This window comes from Eleutherodactylus coqui, chromosome 11, assembly GCF_035609145.1.
Source record: "Eleutherodactylus coqui strain aEleCoq1 chromosome 11, aEleCoq1.hap1, whole genome shotgun sequence".
In the NCBI taxonomy this organism is placed as follows: domain Eukaryota; kingdom Metazoa; phylum Chordata; class Amphibia; order Anura; family Eleutherodactylidae; genus Eleutherodactylus; species Eleutherodactylus coqui.
Genome location: NC_089847.1, coordinates 84,355,185 through 84,367,521, shown reverse-complemented (window position 1 = coordinate 84,367,521; position 12,337 = coordinate 84,355,185). Strand labels below are relative to the sequence as shown.

Here is a 12,337-nt window from a genome sequence, read left to right as displayed (position 1 = left end):
ATGAAAAAAGTCTTTTTTGCTGATAATAACCAGATGCTACATAAAGCAATATGCAGAAATCGCTTCCGGTGTAATATAATGTCCACTGGCAGTGTTTCATACTACCGAGAATTAACTATAGCACATGGGCAATGAGGATTGGACTCTGTTAAGTTCTCAGTTTCTTGTGTAATTGCTTTTGAAGTTGTAGAATTGATGGAAAAAAGAATAAGATTTTGATATTATGACGTTAAGTTGCATCTTTTAATGAGATCTCTTCTCTGTGCTTGGAAGCCTTCTTCCTATGTGAAGGGCTGTAAAGAAAAGAAATGTTAGCATGTATTCACCAGAGCAAGACATATAAATGGTCACGAAAACTATTGCGTTGAAAGAAAATAAAACGTACATATTAATACATATGGTTTTGCTGCAGCTGACAGTGCCATGTTTTTGTAAAGATAATATAATTGGATATTCTAGTACATTTTTTTATGGTAAACAATTTTTTGGTTTTTCCCAACTTTGAATATGAGAAGAATTACAAAAATGTGTCGCAGCATGGCAAAACTCAATACTTTTTACATTAGTTTTATTTTTCTGTACCAAATTGGAAAAAAAAAGAGAAAAAGAGTTCCTGGACTCTGGATGGGCAGACAAGTGAGTGATTATGGGAGCCCAACAGAACAAACTCTACAACTGTGCAAATAGAAAGCAACAGCAAGGACGGAGTGACATGTTTGAATTGGATTCAATAGCGCTGAACTGTAATATCACACGAAGGCTTCATTCCCACGAGCGCATATATGCCGCGTTTTCACGCCCGGGCGCATATACGATACCCATGTGAAGCTTTAGTTTTCAATGCAGCCTTTTACACGGGTGAATATATAGCACGTAAATACGCCGGCAGTATGAAAAATAGAACATATACATGGCTGCCGCATATACGCTCAGCCAAAAGATAGTTCTGGAACTATCTTTTGCCCAATATACACTGGCGGGTCCTAAAGACTCCTATGGGAGCAGGGAAAGAGAAGGGAGGGAGAGGCATTTTTGCAACGCTGCGAAAAACTTACAGGTGCCCTAATATGGCATTGGAAGGTATCCTGAGGTTTTTGGCAGAGCGAAGGAATTCCGGGTGCGGCATATTTTTTCACTAAAAACGACACTCACGGTCGTGTGAATGAATGAGAAAACGCTGGCTTAAAAAAGGCTCATATTGGGCCAAAACGTTGCCTTTTTATGGAGATTTTAAAAAAGGAAGCACTTTATGGTGCTATATACTTTTTAAAGAATCCGTTTTACATGGATCCGAGAAGTCGGGGTCCACTGGAGCATGCACCCCCTCAGGCTCTCCATTTTACGCTTATATTGGGAGTTGATATTGCTGTGCTGCTGGTCTTTCTTTTTTGCTTTCGGAGAACACGTTGGTCGTGATTGCGGAAAAACACCCATTCAGGTGCTTATACGGAGCAGGTGTGAAAACGTAAAAACGTCGTCGCTGTATATCCACTCATGGGAAAGAGCCCTAAAACTATGAGGAGGTGCAGTGCAGTTTTTGAAAAAAATCAACTTGTTTTCTTAATTCTAGACACCACCTTTCAACATACTGGCTTGTACTATTCAGAGACATTCACTAGATTGTTTTAGCTGTACTAGGCCTCAGATAAACAACATCACATGACATGTCATCATTTAATAAAATCTAGGCCAAAATGCAGAAGCAGTGTGTGAAAAAATTATGTATACTCCATGAATAAATAGCATATTGAACCATCTTTAGCAGCAATAACTTAAAATAATTTGTTTTTTTGTATGACTTTATTAATCTCTCATATTATTCTGGAGAAATTTTGGCTCCCTCTTCTTTACAACATTGCTTTAGTTCATTGAGGTTTCTGAGCATTCATTCATGCACAGCTCTGCTTAGACCTCAACTGGGTTGAGGTCTGAGCTTTGACTGGGCCATTGCAACAGCTTTATTCTTTTCTTTTTCAGCTATTCTGATGTAGATTTGCTGGTGTGCTTGGGATCATTGTCCTGCTGCATGACCCAGTTTTGGCCAAGTTTTAGCTTTTAGATACATGATCTCACATTTGACTCTAGAATACTTTGGTACACAGAGGAGTTCATGGTCGACTCAATGACTGCAAGGTGTCTAATTGCTACATCTGTATGTAGGCACTCTATGAATTGTATTATTTATTGACCATTCTGGGTATGTTTCTGAGCATTGTCCAGCTCATTCTGTTTGTGGTGGCACTCTGAGAACTCTTTGGCATTGTACATAGGAGTGATCTTGCTACCCTTACATGATTGGGAATAATATGTGCAAAAACATCTAGCTCTCCCTGATGTGTACAGATATCACAGATTACATTCTTGTGAAGTTACCCATAATCCTGTGAAGGGATTGTATACTAACATTAGACTTAATTAAAAAGTATTGTCACATAAAAAATTACACTTCTTAAGAAAGGTTCTGTTAAAGTTTCAAGAGCATCTACAGAGAAGACGGAGAGTCCCACAAACAGATTAAGCTGGAAAACGCTCAGAAACATAACAAGAATGGTCAATAAATAATACAATTCAGAGAGTTCTGTTAAAGTTTCAAGAGCATCTACAGAGAAGATGGAGGCAGAAAACCCACATTTACAGTAATTACATTTATGTCTACGGCTTTCAGGATTGGTTCTAACATGATAATCAATGTACAGAGTCATGTCCTGAGAGATGTGAGCAAGGATGTGACTGCAGGAAGACTCTTCATCCCTACCCTGTGATCCTCTATTGCTGCAGCAGTAAGTTTAGCATAACATGTACTACAATTTTAAGCACAATTAAATGTTTCAGTTATGTCCCAATTTCACTGCCTTCATTCTGCATGTATAAATCTCTGACATCATAGACCTAATAAATGATCTGATTTAATGCAGAAACGTCACCTGGCAGAGCATTTAATTTTGGGACATCTAAAAAAAATATATATGATACTTCTATATACTATTTTTTTTGCTAATGTACACATTAGGTTATGGTATGCTAGTAAGAAGGCGTATAGAGTGTGACTGCTGGATTAGACTGCACAAGGTTTGTTTGCAGCTTGCAACCAATGAAATGCATAGGGGTGAATAGTAGCTGCAGACTCAATACAGAATTAATTAAGATAATTAGCAAAGTTGCTTATGCTTTTTAACCCATTAACAACTGCCGATTCGTCTTTTGACGGCCTGCGGCATCAGGGTAAGTATGAAGAAAGATTATGGGGCAATCTCTGTTCATACACCGTGTGTGCAGGCTGTTTCTTACAGCCAACACCTGGCAGCAACAGCTCTCATAAGCCGCGCAGCTCATTGAAACTGTTAGCCCTTTAAATTCCGCTGTCAATTCTGACAGCGGCATTTAAATTTCCAAATGATGAGATTGTAGGTAGCTGTGCAGAGGTCATAGCATCGCCCATCAAGCCATGTTCGTGGGGTGGCTTGATTGACTGCCTGCCCGATAGCAGTATAATGTCATGCTATGGCATTACATCATACTGCAGAAGCGATCAAGGCATCACAAGTTGTTGTCCCCTCAGGGGACTAAAAAAAAAGTAAAAATAAGATCAATAAAGTTTTTTTAATTATTAAAAAAAGTAATAAAAGTAAAAAAACAACAACTTTGCCATATTTATAATAAAAGAATCTAAATAATAAAAGAAAAATACATATTTGGCATTGCTGCATTCGTAAAAGTCTGATCTATGAAATTAATGCATTATTTACCCTGCACGATGGATTTCTGCAAAAAATGAGTCCTCGCACAACTATGTCGATGGAAAAATAAAAAAGCTATTGCATGCAGAAGATGGCGGCAGAAAATAATTTAAAATAATTCAATATCTTTGAAAAGATTTTTTTTTTCATTTCTCTCTACTTAGAATTTATAAAAAGTCTTTCAGTACATTATTTGGTACATTAAATAGCACCATTGAAAAATGTAACTCGTCCCGCAAAAAACAAGCCCTCAAACAGCGACGTCGATGGATAAATAAAGGAGTTATGATTTTTTAAAAGGGGAAAGGAAAAAACGAAAATGTAAAAATGAAAAAAAAAAAGCTTGGTCACTAAGGGGTTAAATATTGAGTTTGTTTTATATGGTAATAATTTGGAATTCGAATTATTAAAATATAAAAAGATAAATGTAAAATACTGAAGGTTCTACAAAAAGGATTCGTCTTTATGTAAAGCAACCAAGTATGCTATGAGTAAGATAATAAGGATCTGCATGAAAATAAAAGAAAGTCTTTATATGATAGAACAGAGTACTATTATACCGACCTCTCTACATCTTGTATGGTCTCAGGCAGAGGTACCGCAAGAGTCTCTGGAAGAAAACATACAGCAATGCCAGAAAGTATTGGACATAGGCAATAAATAATGAGTGGTAGGTGAATATAATACTCAGCTGTCATCTGAACAAGTGGAGCAACTATTCCCCCAAGCCGAGCCATCATGGTGCCTAGTCCCATACCAGACTGCCTGTAATAAGAGTTATAATTAATCACCAGCCAAATTGGATCGTAGATTAGATTGGCTTTTACAGATTAACCCCTTCCCACTCCATGACGTACATCAGGGAGCGGCGAGTATGTATGAAGAGAGGTTGCGTGGGGTGGCTTGATAGACTGCCTGTTAAATTGCAGTATGACGTAAGTCTGTAGCCTTACGTCATACTGCAGGAGCGATCAAAGCATCGCATGTTAAAGTCCCCCAGGGGGACTTCAAAGTAAAGTAAAAAAAAAAAATCAATAAAGTTTTTTTAATTGTAAAAAAAAAAGTTATAAAAGTTTAAACCCCCCCCTTTTGCCATATCTATTAATAAAAAATTTAAATTATAAAATAAAAATATGTATTTGGTATCACCGCGTCCATAAAAGTCCGATCTATCAAAGTAGTGCATTATTTTTCCGGCACGGTGAACGTTGTCCGAAAAAAAAAAAAAGAACGCCAGAAATGCACTTTTTTAGTTACCCTGTCTCCCAGAAAAAATGCAATAAAAAGCGATCAAAAAGTTGTATGTACTCGAAATTGGAAACTACAGGACATCCCACAAAAAATGAGCCCTTGCTCAACTACGTCGACGGAAAAATAAAAAAGTTATTGCGCGCACTAAATGACCGCAGAAAATAATTTAAAAAAATTAAATGTCTTTGAAAAAAAAAAGAGTAGTATAGTAAGAAAAAACCTATACAAGTTTGGTGTCGTATCAATCGTACTGAAAGTTATCATGTCACTTTTCTTGCAGTTTGTGCGCCGTAGAAACAAGACGCACTAAAAGATGGCGAAATGTCATTTTTTTTTCATTTTACTCCACTTGGAATTTTTTAAAAGTTTTTCAGTACATTATATGGTACTTTAAGTAGCACTATTGAAAAATGCAACTCGTCCCCCATAAATCAAGCCCTCATACAGCGACGTCGATGGATAAATAAAGGAGTTACGATTTTTTTGAAGGGGGGAGGAAAAAACGAAAATGGAAAAAGAAAAAGGGGCTGCGTCATTAAGGGGTTAAATCTCTCAATTTCTCTTTCTTACATTAGCTGTTTGCTCACCTGATGACAGTTGGGTACAGTTCACCAGAATATAGATACACGCAGTTAAAAGATGCTGCTAGACATCCTTTCCCAAAAACAGCCATTGCCGCTCTCGCTGCCTGAGACTCTGAAAAAAAGATAACACCTCAGTAGAAAGTTGGACCAGAAAAACACATAAAGTACCAGTAGTTACCTAAATAAATCCTAAAGTAGACTAAAAGATGAACCCTATGAGTACTATGTTGGGAGGAAAGTTGGTATTGAATCAAGTCAGGTACGTTTAACAACAATAGATAAAGCACAGCTTGTATGAAATCCACTGAATATATATGATTGGCCACTTTATTAGGCCTCGTTCACGAGAGCTGTTTTCGCGAATTATAGGCACGTGAAAAGGTCACAGTTAGGCCTTAGTCAGACGGGCGTTTTTTCGCGCGATTTGCGGATCGCATGACGGATGCCCATCCGCAAATCGCGTGACCGGTGCCCGAAAATCGCCCGAAAATCTGCTCCTAGCCACGTTTCATTAGAAACGGGCCGGAGCTGTCCAGCGCATTGCATTCAATGGAGCCGGCAATACAGCCCGCTCCATTGAAAGCAATGCGCTGCGGGCGAGTGTGGGATGAATTGTCGGGAAGGGCTTAAATATATAAGCCCTTCCCTGCAATTCATCCAGAAAAGTGTTAAAATAAAAAATATATATATACTTACCTGCTCCCGGCAGCCGGAGTTCAGAGCGGCCGGCCTGCAGTGGGTGTGAAGGGGGTGTGAGTCAGACCTGCCTCCTGATTGGCTCAGCGCTCATGTGTCCGATACCATTGCAAAGCAATGGTTTTATAAAATCGCCGGACGCATGCGCAAATCGCGGCAAAAAACGCCCGTCTGAGTAAGGCCTTATACTGCACTAAAGATCGCGTGAATCAGCGAATTCTGGCTATTTTAATTAGCCCGTTCACACGAGCAAGGTGCGTGTAATCCAGCTCCCCTAGGAGTCAATGGAAAGCACGCACCAAAGGTAGGTCAGGTCCTAGCTTTTCTTGCACCACGGAGCTTAGAAGCGAGCTTTACAGTCGCATGTCCTATCATTGATTGGTGCAAAGAATTCTCACGACGAAAATTCAGTCATCTGAACGGTTCTATAGGAAACCATTGGTTCTATTTAGATGCAATCTTTTCATGTGCCTAGTGTGAACAAAGCCTTCGAGATACACCCCCTTTCGTATTTTGGGCTTGCCTGTATGAAAATTAGACACATGACTACGCAGTGCAGCATAAAATCATTTGAGTGAGATTTCCATTGATCAGCTTGACCAGCAATTCACATAGTTGTTGTTTATTCATTCAGTCGCTTCCAACTCTTCGTGACCTCGTGGACCGGCCCATGCCAGAGCTTCCTGTCGGCTTCTGTCACCTCCAACTCCACCAAGGTCCAGTCCATCACCCGGAGGATATCATCCATCCATCTTGCCCTTAGTCGGCTCCTCTTCTTTTTGCCTTCAACTTTCCCCAATATCAGCATCTTCCCCAAGGTATCCTGTCTTCTCATTATGTGGCCAAAGTACTTCAGTTTTGCTTTTACTATCCTTCCCTCTAGTGAGCAGTCTGGCTTTATTTCCTGGAGTATGGACTGGTTTGATCTTCTTGCCGTCCAAGGCACTCTCAGAATTTTCCTCCAACACCACAATTCAAAAGCGTATATTTTCCTTTGCTTAGCCTTCCTTATGGTGCACCTCTGACATCCATAGGTTACTATGGGGAATACCATTGCTTTAACTATGCGGACCTTCGTTGTCAGTGTGATGTCTCTGCTCTTGACTATTTTATTGAGATTGGTCATTGCTCTCCTTCCAAGAAGTAAACGTCTTCTGATTTTCTGGCTGCAGTCTGCGTCTGCAGTAATCTTTGTGCCTATAAATATGAAGTCCGTCACTGCCTCCACGTTTTTTCCCTCTACTTGCCAGTTGTCAATCAATCTGGTTGCCACTATCTTGGTTTTTTTAATGTTTAACTGCAACCCAGCTTTTGCGCTTTCTTCTTTCACCTTGGTAATAAGTCTCCTTAGCTCCTCCTTGCCATCAAAGTTGTATCATCTGTATATCTAAGATTGTTAATGATTCTTCCAGCGATTTTACCTCCAGCCTTGGATTCATCAAGCCTCGCTCATCGCATGATGTATTCTGCATACAAGTTGAATAGGTAGGGTGAGAGTATACAACGCTTCCATACTCCTTTCCCAATCTTAAACCAATCTGTTGTTCCATGGTCTGTTCTTACTGTTGCTATTCACATTAAGATGGGAAAATCAAGCAATCTAAATAACTTTCAATGAGGCATGGTCATCGGTGCTAGGCTTACCAGGGTCAGTATCGATGTAGCAAGGTTTGACATATTGGGTCCTCTATTACCTGTAGATGGACACCATTGCTAATCGCTGTGGCCAAATTAGGTCCAACATGTTACTGGATGGATACCTCTAATAAAGTGGCCATGCAGGTTATAATAATGTAGACTCATGTTTAATGCGGAGATAACAAGCCCTTCCAACAAATAGAATCACTCAATATCGCAATATGTAAATGTTGAAAAATATACATGCAATGACGAAAACCCTTTCCACTTATAGAAAAAGGATGACTTTCTCCACTCTGGGATCCGATGACGGTGGATGGCTCAGTGAGACGCCTTCCTCCCTACAGGTAATTTAATAAACTGAAATATCAAGAAAATGAAAATAGATTACCTTGAGGAACAAAGATATTTACTAAAATTGCAATCCCAGCTAGGATCGAACTACCAGCTTGTAGAGCACGACGTCCTATGTATGTCATCACAAAGTAAGAGATAAATTTTGCTGGGATATCAACGACTCCAAAGATAACCTGAATAATATAGATGCTCAGCCCAAATTTCTGAAGGTCCATGGCTAAACCATAATAAGCAAAGCTGGTAGAGAACCTATAGGTAAGAGCAAAGAAAATGTCCATTACATGTGAAAGACTGATGGATCTTAAATATCACAATGCAAGGCTGGCCATATACACTAGATTTTGTTAGTCTGAACTTGACAATTTGGTAAGTCCAGCAGATATTCGGACGCATGTGATAGCTTCCCTTCACACCCAGAATTGCAAATTTAGGGGGGATAAGGATCGGACAGTTGGATTTCAACTGTCCAATTCTTTTGTTCTCAGGGAGATAAGCCACACTGTCTGCTGCTTTCTTCCCTTTTACCATTGAGACAACATGTATGTTTGACTGAGTGTGCATATGTATGGAGGTGAAGGGTGAGACCGCTGCTGAGCAAGCGAATGGATGGCAGCTATATTATGTATATGAGTAACCTTGCAGTAGTTTCTATTATAATACGTCTTATTAAGGATACAATTAATTTCCATACTTACCAGGTACATGATAAACAAAAAGATATCCGACGCACCACAGGTGTCTTTATCAGATCCAACACAGAATAATTACTTCCGCTGGTAGCGTTTATTTCTCTTTTCATGTCATATTTGATTTTCTAGAAGGAACAAAGAGTCCATGGAGTAAATCATAGATTAAATATCACTTTAAGTAGGGAGGGCATAAGACATGTCTGGGTAAAGTAGCAGAAGGGCAGTTTCTAATATCACATTCATGGCAAGGTAAGTTTAGCCCTTTCCAATCCACTGTCTGACGTCTGAAAACATTCTGATTAAAGGCTGTACAGCTCCGATGTTGGAAGACATCCAGCAGGGTATTCTTACTGTATGTTGCCAGTCGCTCTGTTGTCGAGGGACCTTTCCAGCATGTCCCATAGCGCAGTACTGGCTCAAGCCAGCAGATGGTGCCATTGTATAATGGCAGAAAGAAAAAGCCCCCTAGGAAACCCTGAATCCAAAATTGGATTGCAAAGGGTTAAGATGAAAAAGCTGCTACGCACATGAACATCATCATGCAGCGCAGAAAAGCAATATTCGCTGCTCGGAGCTTGAGAGGCAATGTGGTCCTGTGTAATTAGGAATAATAGGGCCGTACAACAAAGCAACACAAAAGAAAGGTACAGAAAATGTATGAGGTTCTTTCTATCATCCAGCTCTTGAAAATAGGATTAAAGTTTTCTGGAAACAAAAGTTAATTTTAGATATAGTGTGCAATGAAAGTGAAAATGTGAGAAAGATGCTGCCTTAAGGTGTATTTTTAAATCTGAAGTAGCTTTATTGGACTGAGCTACTTTTATATGACTTCTTTATTAAAAAGCAAAAAACTAACAGCAAATAAACAAACAAGCGGACTCAATATCTCATCTCCAAGGGCACTTTGAAATAAAGTTTACTTGACCGGTTTACTGATCTTCAAGTCCTAAAGAGATGTGCTTATTAGTTTTATAACTATCTGCCTATCTGCAAAACTAATGAACACATACATATATACATGTAGCAAAGGTAAACTTGACTGTGATAACTTGCTGCAATAAGTTATGTTATAGTAACGCAATAAAACCATTGCAAAGCTATTGAAATGGCAAAAATATTGGGGCACAGAACTTTTTGTTATTGCGTTAAAGCGATCCTCCAGTCCTGGACTGACTATCTGATGCGCACTATCCATAAGTATAGTATGCATTGGTAGTCTAAAGGTACATCTACACAGACTGATAGTTGACTAAATAATGAGTGAGCGACTGTTGGCCTGTATGCACACGGCCCCTGACAGGGCACAGAGTGGGAAGTCGCTCAGTTGTCACTAATCGTTCTGTTTTAGCTCACTAAAACAGAACGACTGCTGAGTGTCTTCTTGCTCCGTGTAAACAGGAGTCGCCCAATCTACAAGCAAATCCTGTTTAATGTAAATAGGGTCAGGCAGGCCGGAACGATCCCCAGCCCACTCCACCTCCATTCCCTTGAACTAGTGGAGTATTAGTAGCTCGTACCAATGTTGGGCGCTTATACACCATAAAGTTATGCCACGCAGAGGTATCTTAATCAAAGTAGCATGCAGTGTCCTAGACTAATAATCCACTCTAATGCACCATGTGCATCAGGCAGTCAAGGAAGCAATGCAGCCATTGTTTGTTCAGGATTAGAGGGTCACTGTAATTGTCAAGTTAAGTTTGCTACATTTATCCATCTATCTATATGTACGTGTGAGTGTGTATATATATATATATATATATATATATATATATATAACAATTAATTATATATGCAGCAAATTTTAGCTTAGTAAAATGGTATGTAAGTCTGAAAAAAGACATAAGTCCATCCAGTGCAGCCTATTACCCCCAATGTTGATCCAGAGAAAGGCAAAAAAAAAACAATGCTGTAGAAGCTAATTTTCTCCATTTAAGGGAAAAAATTTCTTCCTGACCGCAATCTAGCAATCAAAATAATACCTAGATCACTGATTCTTCTGAAGTCATATAATATTGTATCACTCAAGAGAGAAATCCAGGCCCCTCTTGAACTATTTTATTGAATTTGCCATCACCACGTACTCAGGTAGAGAGTTCTATAGTCTCACTGCTCTTACAGTAAAGAACCCCCTTCTATGTTGGTGTATAAGCTTTAAAGCTTCACTGTGATAGCACGGTGCAGGAAGTGATCTTAGCACATTAAAAAACAAGCAATCTCTTTTTACAACACAACGTTGGGAAATAAGACAGAGATAAAGATGCAGAACTCTGCATATCCTGAACTATACTGAAGTTGGCAGCCATGGTGAAGAAAAACCTCAATATAAGCTGTACACATAGGGCCCCATGAAGAAAAAAACATTTTTTTAACAGGCAATTATCTAGAAGTCTCAACCTCTAAATATATAACAAATTGTTTTAATTATTCAAATTCCATTTGTCTTTTTCAGCTTCCTCTCCTTTTTAGGAGTTTGGCTTTTAGCTTTTCACATAAATCTGAAGGGACATTTTCCATGTTTCTTGCAAAGTTCCATCTTAGAAGTTGGATATATTTCTGCGTTTTCAGGATCTAAGTAATCCCAAACATTTAATGATGTTAATGTTTGGCAGGCCAGTCCATTGTTCTGAGAATGGTTGGCAGCTTCTTTGATATATATGTCTTCATTGTCATCGTTGTATCCAACATGCCTAATTTTGATATTCTAGTGCCAATTTTTTTGTCTATTTGCCTTTCCAATCTCTGGCCCAAACATGTCAACTTCACCTCAAGAACATTGCATGAATCCGCCCTATTCTCACCATGGACACGCTAAAAACGCTCACTGTTGCCCTCATCCACTCTCAGCTCGATTATTGCAACTCACTGCTGATTGGCCTCCCCCGCACCAGACTCTACCCTCTTCTATCCATCCTGAATGCGGATGGCTCATTTTCCTGTCCAGCCGCTACTCGGACACCTCTGCCCTGTTCCGGTCACTGCACTGGCTGCCCGTCAAATATAGAATTCAATTTAACCTCACCACCCTCATCCATAAAGCTCTCCATAGCACCATGCCACCCTACATTGCTTCCCTCATCTCAATCCACCACCCAGCCCGCGACCTCCACTCCGCAAATAAAATCAGACAGAGTGCCCCTTTAATTCAAACCTCTCATTTCCCGCCTCCAAAACTACTCCAGAGCAGCACCAGGCCTTTGGAATGCACTACCCCAAAATATCTTGGCAATCTATGACTCACAAAACTTCAGGTGTGCCCTAAAAACGCACCTCTTCAGGGAGGCCTACCACATCTCCTAAACCAAACCCCTCTGTACTCCACCTGATAACATGCTTCCTGTCCTATTGACTGCAATCCCAGCTAGCCGCCATCAACCGCCCCCTGCAG

The 12,337-nt window shown here is 39.7% G+C and overlaps 1 protein-coding gene across 1 annotated transcript in view; it reads right to left on the bottom strand.

Moving 5' to 3' along the window:
• Positions 1-229: 229 nt before the first annotated feature.
• Positions 230-12,337, bottom strand: part of LOC136581734 (solute carrier family 22 member 6-B-like) — a 29,258-nt gene continuing 17,150 nt past the window's right edge. The window contains exons 6-10 of the mRNA XM_066582358.1: positions 8,959-9,077; positions 8,298-8,512; positions 5,576-5,684; positions 4,302-4,502; positions 230-293 (exon numbers count right to left, since the gene is read on the bottom strand). Of these exons, the coding sequence (XP_066438455.1) occupies positions 230-293; positions 4,302-4,502; positions 5,576-5,684; positions 8,298-8,512; positions 8,959-9,077 (708 nt within the window). The remainder of the gene's footprint in view (positions 294-4,301; positions 4,503-5,575; positions 5,685-8,297; positions 8,513-8,958; positions 9,078-12,337) is intronic.